This window comes from Trichomycterus rosablanca, chromosome 16, assembly GCF_030014385.1.
Source record: "Trichomycterus rosablanca isolate fTriRos1 chromosome 16, fTriRos1.hap1, whole genome shotgun sequence".
Lineage (NCBI taxonomy): Eukaryota > Metazoa > Chordata > Actinopteri > Siluriformes > Trichomycteridae > Trichomycterus > Trichomycterus rosablanca.
The window spans coordinates 18,283,637-18,304,418 of record NC_086003.1 but is presented as its reverse complement, the minus strand read 5'-3'; the positions used below and the strand labels follow the sequence as shown (position 1 = coordinate 18,304,418).

General features: G+C 40.4%; 1 protein-coding gene across 1 annotated transcript in view; it reads right to left on the bottom strand.

The window, feature by feature from the left end:
• The window catches only part of pof1b (POF1B actin binding protein), a 46,982-nt gene that overhangs the window by 13,279 nt on the left and 12,921 nt on the right, over positions 1-20,782 (bottom strand). Inside the window, exon 3 of the mRNA XM_063011271.1 lies at positions 2,299-2,474. Within this exon, the coding sequence (XP_062867341.1) occupies positions 2,299-2,474 (176 nt within the window). The remainder of the gene's footprint in view (positions 1-2,298; positions 2,475-20,782) is intronic.

The window sequence follows — 20,782 nt, the reverse complement described above, 5'->3', positions numbered from 1 at the left end:
CTCCACACAGAAAGGACCCGGACGGCCCCGCCTGGGGCTCGAACCCAGGACCTTCTTGCTCTGAGGCGACAGTGCTACCCACCGAGCCACCGTGTCGCCCACAGAAATAATCCAACAGTAATCTATTAAGATCAGGTTTGTGTGGCTGAGTTAAAGACAATTTTGCTTTATTGTGTCATAAATAAAATATTTATTTTAGCACAATTCGCCAACATTTCACAATGTAATAGAATAGAATGCCTTTTTTTGTCATATATACATATACACATATACAGTATGATGAAATTATTTTTCCGCATATCCCAGCTTGTTTGGAAGCTGGGGTCAGAGCGCAGGGTCAGCCACTGTACAGTGCCCCTGGAGCCGAGATGGTTAAGGGTCTTGCCTAAAAGGCCAACAGTGGCTGCACCATTCAATTAATAGCCCAAGGCTCTAGCCACTAGGCTACCACTGTTCCAAAGGAGTACTCTTATTCCAGATATAATCTCACCGAAGATGAGTATCAGTTTACTGACACCAACAAGAGATTTAATTGAATAGTGACATAATAATATGTGTAGTGGGATACATTTGAGATGCAACCCCTGACCTTGGAGTATAATAATATGGTGATCTGTATTGAATTAGATTGATTGAAGAATAGAATAGAATGCCTTTATATGTCATTACTACATATACACACATACAGTACAATTAATTTCCCATTGTATGGCGCCCCTGGAGCAGACAGGCTTAAGGGCCTTGCTCAGGGGCCAACAGTGGCTGCATAGCAGAGCCAAGATTTGAACCAACAATCTTCCGATTAATAGCCCAAAGCTCTACCTACTAGGCTACCACAACAACAAGTTTCAGTAAACAGAGAAAGAATATTTATTAATACATCCAATACATCCAGACAAGGATCCTGTTTGTGGACTTCAGCTCGGCTTTCAACACTGTCAACCCTGGAATTCTCTCCTACAAACTCTCTCAGCTCACTGTGCCCCCTGCCATGTGTCAATGGATTACCAGCTTCCTGACAGAACACAGCAGGTGAAGCTAGGAGAAGTCACTTTTCACACTCGCACAGTCAGTACTGGTACTCCTCAGGGAAGTGTTATCTCACCACTGCTCTTTTCACTCTACACCAATGACTGCATCTCCAGTGACCCATCTGTGAAACTCTTGAAGTTTGCAGATGATACTACAATCATTGGTCTGATTCGCGACGGAGATGAATCTGCTTACCGGGGAGAGGTCGACCAGCTGGTGCACTGGTGCAGTCAGAACAGCCTGGAGCTTAACACGCTCAAGACTGTAGAGATGACAGTGGACTTCAGGAAACACTTACCAGCACGGCTCCCACTCACAATTTTAGGCAGTCCTGTTTCAACTGTGGAGTCCTTCAAGTTTTTGGGCACTATCATTTCCCAGGACCTGAAGTGGGAGTATAACATCAACTCCACCATCAAGAAAACCCAACAGAGAATGTTCTTTCTGTGGAAAATGCGAAAGCTGGGACTGCCACAGGAGCTGCTAAGACAATTCTACACTGCGGCCATCGAATCAGTTCTGTGCACTTCCATCACAGTCTGGTTTGGTGCAGCCACAACACAACAAAGGAACAGACTGCAGCGACAGGTGAAGTCAGCTGAAAAAATCATTGGTGCTCCTCTGCCCTCTCTCCAGGACTTGTATACTTCAAGAACCAAGAAACGGGCAGAGAAAATTATCACTGACTCCTCACACCCTGTACATTACTTTATCCAACCCCTCCCCTCCGGCAGGCGCTATAGATCAATCCACATTAAAACCACCAGATTCAAAAGCAGTTTCTTCCCACAGGCGATCTCCCTACTAAATAAATAAATGACTGATAATACATAATACGTAAGCGTAAAAATATTCATCTGCTGCCAAATTTACTACACTATACAGTAGTACTCATCCTACATGTTGTGCACTTTACTGTTTTTAAATATTTCAGATGCTGCTAAATTACATATCTGTATATTGTGTGTATATAATCTTATAGTTTGGATAATTTTGTGATTTTGTGTTTAATGTTAAATTTATACGTTGCTTGTACACTGTATCGTACCATTACTAGAGAGATACCATCAGCCGGAAACAAATTCCTTGTGTGTATCCACATACCTGGCCAATAAATCTGATTCTGATTCTGATCCAATTGATAGCGATTATAATTTTCTTGACACATGTTCGTGTGCACTATTATTTACCCCAAGCATGAAATTGAAATTGTAATTATAAAGCAAGAAATAATCAGTAAGGAGAAAAATTTGAAGTTACTCATACCGTCCAGAGATCTTGGCCACATGTTCAGAGATGCAGGTGTGAATGTCAGAATTTTTCTGGTACAGGCCAGCAAGCAGTTCACCAAAGTAGCGTGTATCCAGTTTGGCCAGTGGCTCAATATCCACCACCTCGGTCTTCACATCTATCTTCACATTTTGCAAGCTGCTGTCCACCACCTTCAACCAGAGACAGAAAAAAATTGTAAACTCAGTTATGTACAGTCAGGTTGTAGTGGCAGTACTGGACTAGTAATCAGAGGGTTGTGGGTTCAAGCCCCACAACAGCCAAGTTGCTACTGTTAAGCCCCTGTGTAAGGCCCCTAACCCTCAAAATGCTTGCAATGTACTAAGCATCTTCTAAATGCTGTAAGTATAAATATAGTTAATCAAAATCAGTAATGCAAAGACAATAACCCCAGCCAAACCGGTCGATACATAAGTCTACACAGATATGATTGGCTATGTCTGACAGAGGAAGGCCGAATAGCCCGGCCATTGGAAGATGCACCTCTCAGTGCACTCTCAGTGCCAGTCCCAAGCCCAGATAAACAACAATATGAAGAAATGCTGCAGACTCTCTGGAGTTATCAGGTTCATCTGTGATAAACGTTTGTGAACAAAGTCGACTTTATATAATTTTTTTTTTTAATAATGCATATTGCCGCTCAGGTGGCACAGTGGTAAAACACACTAGCACACCAAAGCTGTCAGTTCAAAACTCAGCTCTGCGCTGGGTGGCTATATGAACAGCAATTGGCTTGTTGTCCATACAGGGCGGAAAGCCTCTGCTGGCTGATTGATGGCGTCTGCACAGAGTCAAGGAATAACTCAGGGCGTGGCTCCCTGTACACAAAGCTGATCTGCATATGAACTTGTCTCGTGCAGGTAAAAAGACGCAGTCGGCTACTGAACTTGGGGCGTATGTCAGTTCACTCTTCTTAATTGGTGCTGGGGTCAGCACCAGTAGAGAGGAAGCATAATGTAACTGGGTAAAAATTGGACGTGGGAGAAAATGCATTAAAAAAATAAATAAATAAATAATGGATATTGTGTTTCTAGGCCAAAGAGGAAAAGGAACATCCAATGCTATGTTCAAAAGCCAGGTTCTTTCATAGTCTCGGGGGTTTGCTAGTGGAGTTGCACTGGTATTGAACGGGTAATCTGCACTTCTGTAAGGGCATTGTTAATGCTAAGTGGTACAATATGCTGCCCTATATAGTAGATGAAGTCCTTTTCAGAAACCTTCCTGTGTTCCAGCAAAAGAATGCAAAGCAACATTATTGACATTATTGATACAACAGGGTGGATTTATGGTAAGAAAACGTCTTCTGCTGAATAAATGTTGCATGTTATTACTGAAGGAAAATGTCCAAAACTTAGGACTGTTAAGCACACTAAGTGTTTTTGACAACAACAGGTGTCCTCAGTTCTCAGATGTTTACAGAACATTCCTAAAAGAAAAGTTGACAGACATGTGATACCTGGACTAATAGTCTCAACCTGTTTCGCAAGTCAATAAAAAAAAACATAGATAGTTCATCTTGAATGATTTAATCAGACATTGTGTTGACAGATCAGTACTAAGAAAATGGACAAACATAAACACAAGTTCTTGAATTATGCAAATCCACAGGGGTTGCAAGTAAAAACTCAACCCACTCAGGGGGTCGGTTGGGTGGAGCTATTTAATTTCACTAGCTATGAATGAAATAATCTACAGAGTCGTCTTCAACAACATTATCAGTACAACCGGTTTTGATAATCAGTAGATAGTTTGTGGAACCGCAAATCATTCCGTGACAGGTGTGGCACAAGGTTTCCAAAGATTTCACAACTTCCACAGACTAACGGTACACGTATGAAAGAAGTCGGCAGTCATGGAGCTGCAGGATACACTAACAACTGCAGGAACAATAAGCAGTGAACAACACTGCAAAATTTTCGTTCCAACACCCCATGCCGACTCCTATTCTACCAAAAAAGAACCACGTATAAAATTAGCACTGGAGCATTTACACCAATAAGCACAACAGTCGGATCAAGAGACTCGGGTGGCCTGGTAAAATACGCTAGCCGACTATTCAAACACCAGACCTTAGTGGTGCTATCAGCCAATCGGGTCGATACACAGGTCTACACAGATATGACTGGCTATGTCCGACAGGGGGAGGTGAATGGCCGAGCCATTGGGAGATGCACCTCGCAGTGCCAGTTCCAAGCCTGGATAAAAAAACGGAGGGTTGCGTCAGGAAGGGCATCCAGCATAAACTGTGCCAAATCAGGTATGCAAATCAAAATTAAATGTTGTGATGACGCCTGAATACACAAGCAGAAGAAAGAACAATGATCAGATGAACCAAATATAGAACATTATGTGTCATCAAAGGAGAACAGCAATGCAGCGACGTAATAGGACATACACTGATCAGCCATAACATTAATACCACCTCCTTGTCTCTACACTGTCCATTTTATCAGCTCCACTTACCATATGGAAGCACTTTGTAGCTCTACAATTACTGACTGTAGTCCATCTACAGTATTTCTCTGCATACTTTTTTAACCTGCTTTTACTCTGTTCTTCAGTGGTCAGGACCCCCACAGGACCACCACAGAGTAGGTATTATTTAGGTGGTGGATCATTCTCAGCACTGCAGTGACACTGACATGGTGGTGGTGTGTTAGTGTGTGTTGTGCTGGTATGTGTGGATCAGACACAGCAGCACTGCTGGAGTTTTTAAATACCGTGTCCACTCACTGTCCACTCTATTAGACACTCCAACCTAGTCGGTCCACCTTGTAGATGTAAAGTCAGAGACGATCGCTCATCTATTGCTGCTGCTTGAGTTGGTCATCTTCTAGACCTTCATCAGTGGTCACAGGACGCTGCCCACAGGGCACTGTTGGCTGGATATATTTTTGGTTGGTGGACTATTCTCAGTCCGGCAGTGACCGTGAGGTGTTTAAAAACTCCATCAGCGCTGCTGTGTCTGATCCACTCATACCAGCACAACACACACTAACACACCACCACCATGTCAGTGTCACTGCAGTGCTCTGAATGATCCACCACCTAAATAATACCTGCTCTGTGGTGGTCCTGTGGGGGTCCTGACCATTGAAGAACAGCAGGAAAGGGGGCTAACAAAGCATGCAGAGAAACAGATGGACTGCAGTAAGTAGTTGTAGAACTACAGAGTGCTCCTATGTGGTAAGTGGAGCTGATAAAATGGACAGTGAGTGTAGAAACAAGGAGGTGGTTTTAATGTTATGGCTGATCGGTGTATTAGATGAAAACTATATCTTGTTGGACAATGTACTCAATCTAAACGCTTCGACAAGACATCAACTCTAAATATAAGCCAAAATAAATCAGAACAGTGGATTTTAAAGTTATTATGTTTTGAGTTTAAAGTTTAGTTTACAGGGCCTCTTGTGATCTTGATAAATTCAGAGTGAAAATAAAACCCAAATTCTGCAAAATGCAACTCACTTCTTAAATTATATGTCTTAAAAGCTGTAATTGATGATAACATACAGTATAAGCAACAGTGTATTATTGTTATTAATTTAGATGGTCCTGTATCCTGTCCTGTGTCCTGTATTTATTTCCTTATATACGTATTTGTTTCTAAATACATACTTTAATATTCATTCCATTAATAAAACAAATCCAAAAATTCAAAATGCCATGTCATTACAAGAAGCACCGGTAGTAGCTTTGCTCTAACCGTCACTTTGTACTCTGACATTATGAGATGGTGTTGCACGCAAAATAAAAGGTTAGAGTATCAATTGCCATGGTTAGACTGAAAACAGGGGTGTGGTAAAGCAGTCAGACTGGATTCCTGGGAGCAGCGAGAGTGAAGCACACAAAGCAGATTAACCTACGTTCATCGAAAAGTGGTATTGAACCGGCGTTGATTCTAACTTGCGCTGACTTGTATTTAGGCTGCACCTCATTACAAGATGATCTCATTACTCTGACATACTCATTACGGCCCCACGGCAAAGCTCTGAAATTCATGTTAAACTGGATAAATGATGTAAAAAACATGAACTGAACAGTGTAGCCGGTGTTTTTGGATTATAAAGTCTTCCAGGATAACAATTAAAGATGCGCCAGTCTTATTTTTCCCAATACAGATATCAAGAACATGCAGTGAATCCCTTCAAAAACGTGTATATGTGTGAAGGTATCACCGACTGATTTTATAGAGATACATGCTGCCATCAAGGTGATATACTGTATTTTCCTGGAAAGCCCATTGTTATTTTAGCAAGACAATACCAGGCCTCATTTTGCATGCCCCTACCACAGTATGGCTTTAGAGACAAAGAGTGTATGTGCTTGACTGGCTTGCCTGCAGTCCATATCTGTCTCCTGAATTAGTTGTGCCTAAAACTGTGCCTAATACAGATGTCAAGTCAAGTCAAATTTATTTATATAGCGCTTTTTACAATAGACATTGTCTGAAAGCAACAGGACCAACAGACAAAAAACCCCTATTGAGCAAGCCGAGGGCCACAGTGGCAAGGAAAAACTCCATTAAAATTACAAGAAGAAACCTTGAGAGGAATCAGACTCAGCAGGGACCTCCATCCTCTTTGGGTCATTTTTTTAACAATACGGCTGCCAACGTGCACAGATTAGTGACCTATGTTGCTGTGAATGGAGAAAGGAGAAGAAATGTAATGTAAAAAAAGATTAAAAGTGGCTTGGTGGGTAACACTGTCGTCTCACAGGAAGAAGGTCCTGGGTTCGATTCCTAGGTGTTCTCCTCGTGTCTGCGTGGGTTTCCTCCGGGAGCTCCGGTTTTCTTCTACAGACAATGAATGAATTATTCTTCTTCAGAATGAAATGTTCTGTAAGTACTATTTTGATTAATGGATTTCCTGAGGAAGGTGGTGACTAAACCAAAAGCCCAGCGTTTGATGTGTTGAGTGTCAACCGAGCTGATTAATCATAAGATTGATTGACATTAATCATTGTTTTAAGCAAAAAACAGTACTATTGTGGGCAAATCATTGCATAAATGTTGATAATAAATGGTTATTTTTTCTATTTTCAATATCAGAACCCAGTGTTTCATGTAGAATTTTTTTTTTGCAGCGGTGGCAGGCACCCTCAACCCCCCACACACCCACGGCCCCCATCCGGTGCAGTGCAAAATTAGTTAAATAAAAGTTTGTGTTAAAAATGAACACATTAGCCTTGACAGCACTGTTTTAAAGTTTAGAATCTAAGCAGGCTCCATTCATTAGGCAGTCTGTGCATAAGCAATCAGCGTGGACCGTGACCTCATCTGTGGGCGTGTCACAGTGTAGGGGCTGTAAAACCGCTATAGACCACTGAAGTCGTGTCGTCAGTTTGTAGTCCACGCCATGTTGTTATGCCCATATTTGGTAACCCGGGTCTAAGAGAAATTTTGAATGGGAAATATGAATGGAGATTTCGCAAATTGTCTCTCCTGCATCCTATAGTTATAAAAAAAATTTCCAAAGCTGATACGTTTTGTTTTATGGAGATTCTTCTGTCTATTATCACTGGATCCTCTGAATTATTAAGTCGTTAAAGGGTCAAAATATGTATAGTGCTACATGTAAGCTAATGCTACTGCGCACTGAATTGATGTCACTAGACTGGAATCCTCTTAATTTTTTCTTTTTTTTTCTTTTATAAGCCTCTTAAATAACCGCACGAAGCAGCACGATTCACCAGTGTAGTAGTTTTTAGTAGCTAGCTACATTAAAGTAGAAAGCAATTATGGTTGGGTGTTACGCCTTTGGTTGTACTCAACAAAAGCGGGCTGCTCATTCCGTCAATTCGACTGGTGTAGGTTCATCTGATTAAAATTTGATATTTTCAAAGCGATGAACTGTGTGATATGAGGCTGTAAAAGTGCTCTAGAAAGTACGAACAACGCTTAACGTGAAAAATAAACTTAACATGACTTATTGTACTAAAACAATGACCGATGAATTTGGGCAATACAGAGCACTTATAACCAGTACAGAGCACTTATAACCAGTAATAACGAAGATAAATTTAGTGTCCCTGTGTGGTACTTTTAGTTTAAGTTACGCTTTTTTATGTAAAGCTTTTTCGATTCTCCCGAGAAGCTGATTTTCAAAACCCCGAGCTGCAGAACCACCACACAAGAAGTTAATCCAGCTAAAGACAGATACATGTGGAGCTTTTAAACTGGATTTAATGGTTATTTCACACAAATGGATGTTCGTGTCGTGGAACTTTTGTGATGTTTTGTCGCTCAAGCAGAGAGCTGAGCAAATCGGCTGTTTGAGCCGAGGGTCAGAGCGAAGCGCAAAACGTTTCTCATGTGATGCACTAAAGAAAACAACTACGACAAACACGTCTACGTCTTCTTGGTGTGGGAAAGGTAAACCTACCTCTGCTCTAAAATATTCAAAAGGATCAGAAAAAGGTTTTACACTTCCTTTGGCTCAAATGTTCCCAGTGTCTGACTGATCTCTGAACGGAATGTAAAACAACACCAAAATGAACAGTAAAAAATCTCTCAAAGCCAAGTGGATCAGCTGAACTAACAAAACACATTATGCACTAAAACAAATCAGCATGAGTATAAATCAGCAAAGCCTTACAGTTATTTTCAGGATGTCAGTATCTGAGTGGTAAGCCAGGTTTGTCGATCAAAGAAAAAAACACGATTTTATCAGGAAAAAGCCTGAAGCATGATTATGAGGTTTGATGAATCTAGATGTTGGGAGAAATATGATGTAGTTTCATAATACTTACAGATGTTTTGTCTACAGAGTCAAAATTGGTGTGTGGAAAGAAGCAATTTAAGTGAGCTGTCTGCACCACAAACACAAAGTAGTCTTATAAAAGTGGGTGTTTCTAGTTTATAAACTTTACAGCCTGTTAAAGTCCACATTACTTATTTGAATGTAAGAAACCAGCTTCCACTGAGTGAGTGGATTACAGTGGTATATACACCGAACAGGAATAACATTATGACCACTTTCCTAACTGACTGGTCTGCGACTATGCAGCCCCATACACAACAAACTGCGCTGCACTGTGTATTCTGACAACTCTCTATCAGAATCAGCATTAATTTCTAGGGATGTCCCGATCCGATCTCAAAGATCGGAATCGGGGCCGATCAAGGCATTGTTTAACTGATCGGTATCGGCTTTACTAAGGCCGATCCTAAGCCCGATCCTTTGTTTTACGTCAGCATGTCCGCTGTGTGAAAATACTTTAAATTGGACAGTGAAACAAGTCCAACAGCGAAGTGTAATGTCTGCAATGCGAGCGTTTCACGAGGCGGTAGGAGCAGAGCTGCGTTCATTACTGTAGAATTGTACTATTTATATGGTGTGTGAGTCAAGGATCACTCCGGTTTACAAAACAACGTAGTGATGCACTCATTTAATAAAGAAATAAATACACGGTATATTCACAAATTGTCAGGAGCATAACACTTTATTAACTTCTTCTGTTACGGTACCGAATAACGGACAGCTAGAGTCATCGCGTTAGCCAAGCACGCTATTCCATGCACTATGGAAGCCCCAAAGGGTCAAAACACACTCACTTCGCATAGAAACGTCCATCAAACCATTGTCACAATACAAACCATTGTAAAAATAAAAGAAAATTAAGCAATAGCTTGGATGCCTCATCCAAATGAAAAATCATTTTTTTCCTACAGCACTGCAGAGCTATTCAGTTGTTAAACATATACATTGGATTAATTTGAATAACTGTAATGTACTTGAAGTGTGCACTGTGTGAACAGTATTATCTAGTTCTTATCTAGACAATATCTAGAAAATACAAGTATCGGTTTGAGACTCGGTATCGGATCGGGATCAAAATTAATGATCGGGAACAAAAAAACGTGACCGGGACATCCCTATTAATTTCTTTAGCAATTTGAGCTACAGTAGCTCGTCTGTTGGATCAGACCACACGGGCCAGACTTCGCTCCCCACATGCATCAATGAGCCTTGGCTGTCCATGACCCTGTTTACCACTGTTCCTTCCTTGGACCACTTTTGATAGATACTGACCACTGCAGACCGGGAACACCCCACATGAGCTGCAGTTTTGGAGATGCTCTGACCCAATCGTCTAGCCATCACAATTTGGCCCTTGTCAAACTCGCTCAAATCCTTACGCTCGCCCATTTTTCCTGCTTCTAACACATCAACTTTGAGGATAAAATGTTAACTTGGTGCCTAATATATCCCACCTACTAACAGGTGCCGTGGTGAAGAGATAATCAGTGTTATTCACTTCACTGTCAGTGGTCATAATGTTATGTCTGGTCGGTGTATAATAGTGATTAAGCCAGGTAAGTGCAATCAAGCTGCATTAAGTCCCAGTGGAAACTTTTCATGATTAGTAAAGTGAACACGGTGGTGGGAGATTTTATAGTTTAGCCTTGAAAGCAGTTTTGCTATGTTTAACTTGCACCTTGTGACTTGAGAATCAATTCTGGTTTTGCCGTCCTAGTAAATGCCGTTTTTTTTTCTTTTTTTTCATACATTTTCTCCCATTTTTCTCCCAATTTAGCATGGTCAATTTGTCCTCCGCTGCTGGGGGATCCCTGATTGCAGTCGAGGAGAGTATATTGGTGCTTACGCCTCCTCCAACCCGCGCGCAGCCCTTAGCGGAATCCTCTTTAACCTATGCACTCTGCCCAGGCGCCTCTCTATCTGCCAATCCTTAAACAGCATTTGAAGACTCCACCCACATAGTCCGGCCATCCCGCCCTAGCAAAACCGTGTCTGCTGCAGGCACTGCCAATTATGCCCACTAGATGGCGCCCAGCCAACCGGTGGCAAGTAAATGCAATTTAATCTTTCCAAATCAATTCTGGGTTACATTCACGTTCATAGGCTCAAATCGCAAGTCTCCATTTTTTTTACTAGGGATTAAAATTTTGTTAATTTCTTCAAACTGTTAGCTGACAGGCTCATAGTGTTCCAATTAAAATATAAAACAATCACAGAAGTTCATCAGAACTAGTCTTTATAATTTCTTTAAATACAACATGTCTAATATAGTGAATGTAGCAGTAACGTAGGACAGTAAGATGAACATGAACAACGTGAGCAGAACCAGTTCAGCATCATGAATGTAGATTGTAAACAGTAGCTGGCGGCAGTTCACAACAAGCGCTAAATAAACATAATGAGCAGAACATTCGGTGTATTAAGCTCTTCCAGACAACATTAGGGTAAAAGTAATATGGTAGGCAGAGTTATATGCAAATCAAGCAAAAACATTCCTGTAAATACCAATACAAAGAGATCCACATGTGCAGTTTGCAGTCTGACTTCATACTGACACGAAACAGCTTCCGTCAGTGATTTTAATGCATAATAGTTCAAATAACCATTTAAATAATTAATTAAATAAAAAACAGAACACTTTCTCTGCATACTGCGCATGTATACCGATCAGGTATAACATTATGACCACATCCTTGTTTCTACACTCCCTGTCCATTTTATCAGTTCCACTAACCATATAGAGGCACTTTGAAGTTCTACAATTACTGACTGTAGTCCATCTGTTTCTCTGCATGCTTTTTAGCCCCCTTTCCTGCTGTTCTTCAATGGTCAGGACCCCCACAGGACCACTACAGAGTAGGTATTATTTGGGTGGTGGATCATTCTCAGCACTGCAGTGACACTGACATGGTGGTGGTGTGTTAGTGTGTGTTGTGCTGGTATGAGTGGATAAGACACAGCAGCGCTGCTGGAGTTTTTAAACACCTCACTGTCACTGCTGGACTGAGAATAGTCCACCAACCAAAAATATTCGGCCAACAGCGCCCCGTGGGCAGTGTCCTGTGACCACTGATGAAGGTCTAGAAGATGACCAACTCAAACAGCAGCAATAGATGAGCGATCGTCTCTGACTTTACATCTACAAGGTGGACCGACCGTTCTCAGTTTTCAACTTCAACAGAAACTGAACTGAAAGGTGGTGTGTGAAGAAAGAATAAACAGGTGTGAGAAAGTAAAAGGACTGTATGAAAAAGTACAAAGACAGCGGTTCCACACCTTACCTGAGAGACCATAAATCATACTGATTCATATCCTGTACTTTAGATTCTCTATAGTTTATGACTGCAAGCTCTTTATCATTAAAACTCACAGAAAGAACTACCAAAAGCAAGCGTCTCCCTTTTCTGTCACAGTCAACCAAGTGTATCTGGTCATAATAATTAACTTACTACCACATACATGCACACTGGGCACAGATCAATATCAATACTGCCAATTTATTTGCTGAAAACGATGCTTCATTGCCACAATTTTTGCTTTTTATAAATACTGAAACCAAGACTGTAATTACAATATATGTTGGATGGGGAGGAAACCGGAGCTCCCGGAGGAAACCCATGCAGACACGGGGAGAACATGCAAACTCCACACAGAAAATACCTGGACCGCCCCACCGGATGGCACAAGTACCTACCAAATGTGGGGGCACGGTGGCTAAGTGGGTAGCACTGTCACCTCACAGCAAGAAGGTCCTTGGTTCTATCCCCAGGTGGGGCGGTCCGGGTCCTTTCTGTGTGGAGTTTGCATGTTCACCCCGTGTCCGTGTGGGTTTCCTCCGGGTGCTCCGGTTTCCTCCCACAGTCCAAAGACATGCAAGTGAGGTGAATTGGAGACACTAAATTGTCCATGACTGTGTTCGATATAACCTTGTGAACTGATGAATCTTGTGTAATGAGTAACTACCGTTCCTGTCATGAATGTAACCAAAGTGTAAAATATGACGTTAAAATCCTAATAAACAAACAAACCTACCAAATGTTGGATATGCTCAAAATTAGCTTTGCATAATGTTATGATCCGTCAGTGTTTCCATCATTTACTAATGGCAAGGATGTTTTAGAATGGCAGGAAACCCTAATCCCCCCCCCCCCCGCATCCCATTTATATTTGTTCAATTTCAATTGTCCAATGTTCAATTTATGGCTACAGCCTTTACTACAACCCAAGTGCCCAAGTGAAGAGCATCTGCAAATTCTTATCTAAATTCTTACAAACAAAGAAATCTACAGTCAGCTTACAGCTTTTGAAGCAAATATTTTTTTATTTTTTTTTATTCTCTATATATTTTGTCTATGGGAAAGGTGTGGCTACATGTGCACCTTCTGCATACCACATAAAAAACAACATTACTACACTGAAATTTGGCTCCAGATAAAAAGCAGCTCCACTCCAATATTCATCCATTGAAATGTTGTCATAAATCCAAATGCAAAAATGCTTTATATTTGCCCAAATAAATGCAAATCTAGAGAAGTGTATTCGTTCAAGGAAGAATGTGATGGAGCAGTGGTTTTAATAGAGCATGGGAGGCGGCACCCAGGTGGCGTAGCGGGATATTCCGCTAGCACACCAGCGCCGAGATTCTGAACTCCTCGGTTCGAAACTCGGCATTGCCACCGGTCGGCTGGATGCCATCTAGCGGCCATAATTGGCAGTGCCTGCAGCAGACACGTCTCTGCTAGGGCGGGATACCCGGACTATGTGGGTGGGGTCTTCAAGCACTCTTTAAGGACCCTGGTTGGCAGATAGGCGCCTGTGCAGAGTACGTAGGTAAAAAAAAATAGAGTATAGGAGTTCATTTTTGCAGGAAAACAAGAAGGTCCTGGGTTTGATTCTCAGGTGGTGATTGCCTATAGTTAGTGACATCGTGTAAGTCCATGTGAATATGGCTAGTTTGATGGCTTCTATTAGCCGCAAGCATTACAAAAAATCAATGCTCTTAAATCTGTGCCATCAAAGTCAGTACTTGCTACTTAAAGCCATTTCTAAGCTATTAAGGCATCTGTGGCATCAACTGTCAGTGGCCTCTTTGCCAAGTAAATCAAAACTGTTATTATGTGACATGACAAAAAAGGTCTGGGCAGTGAGTTGTGATTTAAGAACCACAGCTAGAGAGAATAAATCTGATTCCAAATCTTTCAGCAAGTTTTAAGCTATTCACAAATGTAAACATTTTTAACCTAAAAGACTATTAGTAGTAAGAATGATTTGGGAGCGACAGCCCTTTGTTTAAAAAAAAAAAACAAGAACAAAAAATGCAATTAAAATGATTTACTGAATACTGTTACACAAGTATTATCTATATGTGAGTAAATGGTCTATTTTTCATTTTCTTTGTGTATTTTTTCCACAAAAAATCAAAACTTTTCTTTAAGAGAAGCAATATAATACAACTAAATCCAGCCCAATACTCCCTGAAAGGGAATTCCTCAGATTCATGAAGAGAGAGAGACTGTAAAGTTACATAATCAAGCCTGCAACTGTGCAAAGTTCCATCTTTGCACTACAGGGCTTCTCTGTCAGTCGAATGGGCAGGAACAGGCCAGTGTGTGAGTCTCTGTTACAGTGTAAGAATAGACAGCCATTACTGAGGCCTGTAATGAATGGAAGGAAAGAGCAAGAGGCAGAAAGCTCATTTTTCAAACAAAGGTTGCCAGGCTTCACCATGCTAGAGCAGACACGGACAGAAAGAATCCTGTTTAAGGAGAAGCGAACAGCAAAACAACAAACGATTCGTCTCAGAGAACCTGAGAGTAGATTTCATTATTAATGCTGTAATCTAGAAGTGTACTGTTTTTAATAGTCTCACTGTAAACTGCATTGCTTACTTTATTGTCTCAGTAGATACGTTAAATTCAGCTTTTATTCAGAACAAGCCTGGGGCAGAATCGATTGTAACTACTAATGTGTTTAACCAGTGAAAACAGAGATGAGGTGGGGCTTACCACACCTTCTGGTAAACAAGCCTGGTCTAGTGCTGTTCTTACAACTGAAACTGGTTACTTCTGCTGCTTATTTAAGCACCTGACATTTTTTAATCCATCAGCATATTTTAGGGATCTGTAAAACCGATTTGATGTAGTTCTTAACAGGCATGAGTGCTTTGAAATAAGCGATCTGATTTTTGCCAGAAATTCTGTTTAAAGTAAAGTACTCAGTATCCTGTCTTCTTTACCTTGCTTATTTTTTTTTTTCTAAAAATTAAAAATATTAAGTAATAAAATTACAAATATTAATGTCTAATGACACAATGTTCTCCCTCAAAATGTCATTGTTTTTGCCCTTTTTTATCTTTATTGAAAGTAACCATTTTTTTTTAAATAAAATACTCAATATCAGAAATCTTTAACTTTAAATATTAAACCATTCATATTAAAACAATTTTTTTATTTACATTTATTTAATTGTTTTACATTTTTATTTTAAATTAAACATTTACATATATATATATATATATATATATATATATATATATATATATATATATATATATATATATATACACTGATCAGCCATAACATTAAAACCACCTCCTTGTTTTTAAAAACCGTGTCCACTCACTGTCCGCTCTATTAGACACTCCTGCCTAGTTGTTTCACCTTGCTGTTTAGGGTCACAGGACACTGCCCATGGGCGCTGTTGGGTGGATGTTTTTGGTTGGTGGACTATTCTCAGGCCAGCAGTGACAGTGAGGTGTTTAAAAACTCGTATCCACTCATACCAGCACAACACACACTAACACACAACCACCATGTCAGTGTCACCGCAGTGCAAAGAATGATTCACCACCTAAATAATACCTACTCTGTGGTGGTCCTGGGAGAGTCCTGACCACTGAAGAAAAGCATGAATGTAGAGAAACAGATGGACTACAGTTAGTAATTGTAGAACTACAAAGTGCTTCTATATGGTAAGTGGAGCTGATAAAATGGACAGTGAGTGCAGAAACAAGGAGGTGGGTTTAATGTTATGGCTGATCAGTGTATATATGGTATATACAGTATAATATATATATTTTACACTGTATGTGTGTGTGTTTGTAATTCTGTTTTTCACTGCTTACAGAATAACAGGTTCCAGGTGTTTACTTTTACAGTGGATATAAAAAATTCTACACACCCTTGTTACAATGGCAGGTTTGTGTGATAAAGAAAAAATAAGACCAAGATCATTTCAGATATAATTTCTACCTTTAATGTGACCTGTAATCAGTATAATTCAACTGAAAAAGAAACAATTAAGAGGGGACAATAATGTGGCTGCATAAGTGTGCACACTCATGTTAATTAGTAGTACCTGACATTAATTTAAATGACTTTGATTAACTCCCAGGGCACATTCGAGCTGGGGTGCTCCCAGGGCACATTCGGGCTGGGGTGCTCCCAGGGCACATTCGGGCTGGGGTGCTCCCAGGGCACATTCGGGCTGGGGTGCTCCCAGGGCACATTCGGGCTGGGGTGCTCCTAGGGCACATTCGGGCTGGGGTGCTCCTAGGGCACATTCGGGCTAGGGTGCTTCCAGGGCACATTCGGGCTGGGGTGCTCCCAGGGCACATTCGGTCACATTCGGCCTGGGGTGCTCCCAGGGCACATTCGGGCACATTTGGCCTGGGGTGCTCCCAGGGCACATTCGGCCTGAGGTGCTCCCAGGGCACATTCGGGCACATTCGAGCTGGGGTGCTCCTAGGGCACATTCGGCCTGGGGTGCTCCCAGGGCACATTCGAGCTGGGGTGCTCCTAGGGCACATTCGGCCTGGGGTGCTCCTAGGGCACATTCGAGCTGGGGTGCTCCCAGGGCACATTCGGCCTTTGTGCTGGATTGTCCTGCATTTGCTATGTAAATCTTACAGCAAAGAGCTCATAAAGCATCAAAGAGATCTAATAGTTGAAAGATATCATTCAGAAAAGGCATTACATGTGTAACACGGTGTAGACATCAAAATGTGGATAAAATATTAAACAATGGTGACATTACCAAGAACTGGATGTCCTTCCAAAACTGATGAAAAGACAAGAAGAAAAATGGTCAAGGAGGCTGCCAAGAGGCCTACAGCAACATTAAAGAAGCTGCAAGAATTTCTGGCAAGTACTGGTTGTGTACTACATGTGAAAACAATCTCCTGTATTCTTCATGTATCAGGGCTGTAGGGTAGATTTCAAGTCTGCCAAAAGAATGTGGTAAATGTGTTATGATCTGATGAGACCAAATAATCCCAAAAGGTATGTTTGGTATGCAAAAACAACACATCATAGTTGAATTAGGTGGTGGCAGCATTATGCATGGGGTCTAATGTTCTTCAGATGGAACTGGAGCTTTAGTCAAGGTCGAGGGAATTAGAAACAGTTCCAAATATCAGGCACAAAACTTTCAGACCTCTGCTAAAAAGCCAAAAATGAAGAGGAATTTCACCGTGAACTGACTCCACTCCATTCTGTGAATCTAAGTAATAAGTTAAATATTCCAATAAACAAGCAGTTAAACACACTGGTGTTCGTTATGTGGCTGATTTTATGCACATGCTATTATTATTATCAGTAGTAGTGGTATAGATTAGTAATGCAGCATATTTTCTTGTAAGCATAAGAACAACAAAATATAGTTAAATTATAAAAAAAATAAGTTATTATTAAAATGCAAATGCTTACAGGCTACTTTAGGACCGTACCACTTAAGGAGTATCACAGCCTCCATGGTAATTTATTGACTGTTTGTTTTGGTGCCACTGTGGCTGCCTGACTGGGTGAGGTTACCATGGAAATTTGTTGTTGACCATCCCCCTTGAACCCTTCATCCATTAATATACCCATCTGATTAATAGGTGAGTCCACCCCCCTCTCCCCCATAAGTAAGATTCCACTTAAAAAAAAGTGTCAACTTGTCACTGATAAGAGAAGCGTGAGGTGCCAAGAGAATTAGGAGAGAAGGATTTATTTACAGAAGATGAGTGCACAGAAGACAGGTGATATTTGGATGCATTTTCATGCAGTAAATCAATCGCAATCAAGATGTCAGTACAAGTGACTCAACTGACCCAAGTGAACCGGATCACATTACTGAGTGACTCAGATTAACCCGAGTCCATAAAATGAACCGAATTTACCACCACTACCGTTCAGCACAACAAGGACCCAAAGCATACCTCCACATCAACAAGAGAATGGCTACAACAAAAGAAGAAGATCAAAATTTTAAGCCCAGACCTGAATCCAATTGAAAATCTGTGGGGTGACCTACAGAGGGCTGTGAGGACATGTGATTACTTCCAACATACTGAAGGGAGAGTGAAGGTGTGGAAGGGATGCTTTAGGGCCTGGGAGACCTGTCATTAATGGAACCATGAATACTGCTGGTTCTACAGATCTTGCAGTAAAATATCCTGTCATCATTCCATAATATGAAGCTAAGTGCAGCTGGGTTATGTAACAAAACAACGTTCCAAAGCGAAGAAGCAGGTTCACTTCTAAATGTTCCTCAGCCATTTTTAGCTTTCAGGGTGTTAAAATAAAGAATAAATAAATAGATAATGACTGTATTGTCTATATTGTCTACATAGACTGTGTTTATTGGTTTAAAATTACATGGGCATACATACATATATGGGCACTCAAACTGTTACCTACTACTATATATTGCACAATACATGCTAAAACGAAAATGAAGGTATTAAGTAAAATTAATAATTAAATTAAATAAATAATTAAAACTAAACATGAAATAATTAAATTAATTAAATTACTATAAAATATTTAATTAAATAAATAATACCAACACATCAAATAATCACAACAATACACCCTTTTGCAATCATAGGCATTTCAATAATATACAGGTTTGCAATGCAAGTTGAGGAAAGCTGAAATTACTATAGTAATGTGCATTTTTTTTTATAAAAAAATTTATTTACAGGCTTGAAAACCTTTATGCTAGAGCATAGATTACAAACTTAAGCCCTCATTTAGCTCAAAGTAAAAAAAAAAAAAAACCAACAAACACAAACCTCTACCACCTGCTAAAAACACATACTAGCTACAACAGGTGTGTCCTATTATTTTTGAACATAACCTCTAATCAAGGTGGATTTCCAGGATGCATTTTGCTGAGCGCTTTGCTTGTACGCCACTTAAATCAAGTCAATGTAATCTCTTCCTAGGCGTGCACTTCATCCATCTTTATTTTTAAGTAATGAAAAAGAAAGTTCACAGTGAGTTTATAGAGCCAGCCGTACGTACATGTGCGTGTAAGAAACATTACACAAGTGTGTTTTGTACTGGTGTTTAGAATGCCCCCCCGCTGTGTGAAGAGCTCCTGGGTCATGTGTTTGTTATTCTACCTGCAGGTGGGTAACTAAACACCCATCTTGTGTTCTCATTGCTGGTATTTGTTCTGATCTACACCTGCTAATTTGCCTTTGATTTGCCTTGTGAAGATGAATATAATTGCAGTTACAAAAATAAAAGCTGTTATATTTATTTTAAAGAGATCCTTGGAATAATCAATTTTTACCACATTTATAAAACATGTATTATAAATAAAGTTTAAATGGTAACACCTTATTTTCAGCTTTTATACAGCTTTTATATAATGTATATATTATTTATGCTTTTTCTCCTGACTTTTAGCGTATCCAGTTACCCAATTGCATTATGCTTCCTCTCTACTGATGTCGATCCCCGTCCTGATTGAGGAGAGCGAGACTGACACATGCCCCCTCCGACACGTGTGCAGTAACCAACTGCATCTTTTCATCTGCACGAGGCGAGTTCATATGCGGATCAGCTTTATTCCTCAACTCTGTGCAGGCACCATCAATCAGCCAGCAGATGTCGTAATTGCATCAGTTATGAAGAGTCCCTATCCGGCTCCCACCCTGTATGAACATCAGCCAATCATTGCTGAGCGCCAGCAACAATGACAATATTTAAAAATGAAAATATTTCATACTACCGCTGGAAGCCAGGGTTCGAATCCACAGCGGTGCTAGTCATGACGTCTACAGACAGACATGATTGGCTATGTCTGTGGGGAGGTGTGGCCGAGGCCCTGCGATGGATTGATGCCCTGTCTGGAGTGTGTTACTGCATTGCGTCCAGTGATTCTGGTAGTCCACTTTACATACTGCCACCTACTAATAATTTAAACACTATAACATCTGATTTCCTTTAAAATTCTGACCCGGCTATCGGCTTAGATTGAGAGAAAGTGTCTTTGTGACTAAATGGAAGAAATGGACACAATATGACACAGTAAATGATGCCTAAGGATTGACTGATTTACCTTTATGTATTTGTATTTTGATAATGGATACTTGTAACCATGACTGTTATGTTTTGTTTTTCAATTTTTGTTTGCCACATATGTTCTAATTTTTTCTGCGACAGAATACATACCTCAAATATGTATCTCTCTGCCTATATGTATGTAAAAATTTCAATAAAAATGTGAGTTTCAAAAAAATAAATTCTGACCCGGCGTAATAACAGATTATTAGCATTAAAAATGCTAATTTGCCTTAAAGTGGCTCATAATCCATTACGGTTGTGCTGATAAAAATGTTGAAAAGAACCTGCAAGTAAATTTTCATTCAAATGTCCAATGCATCACAATCAGACCTCAATAGTAAAATGATATAACGACCT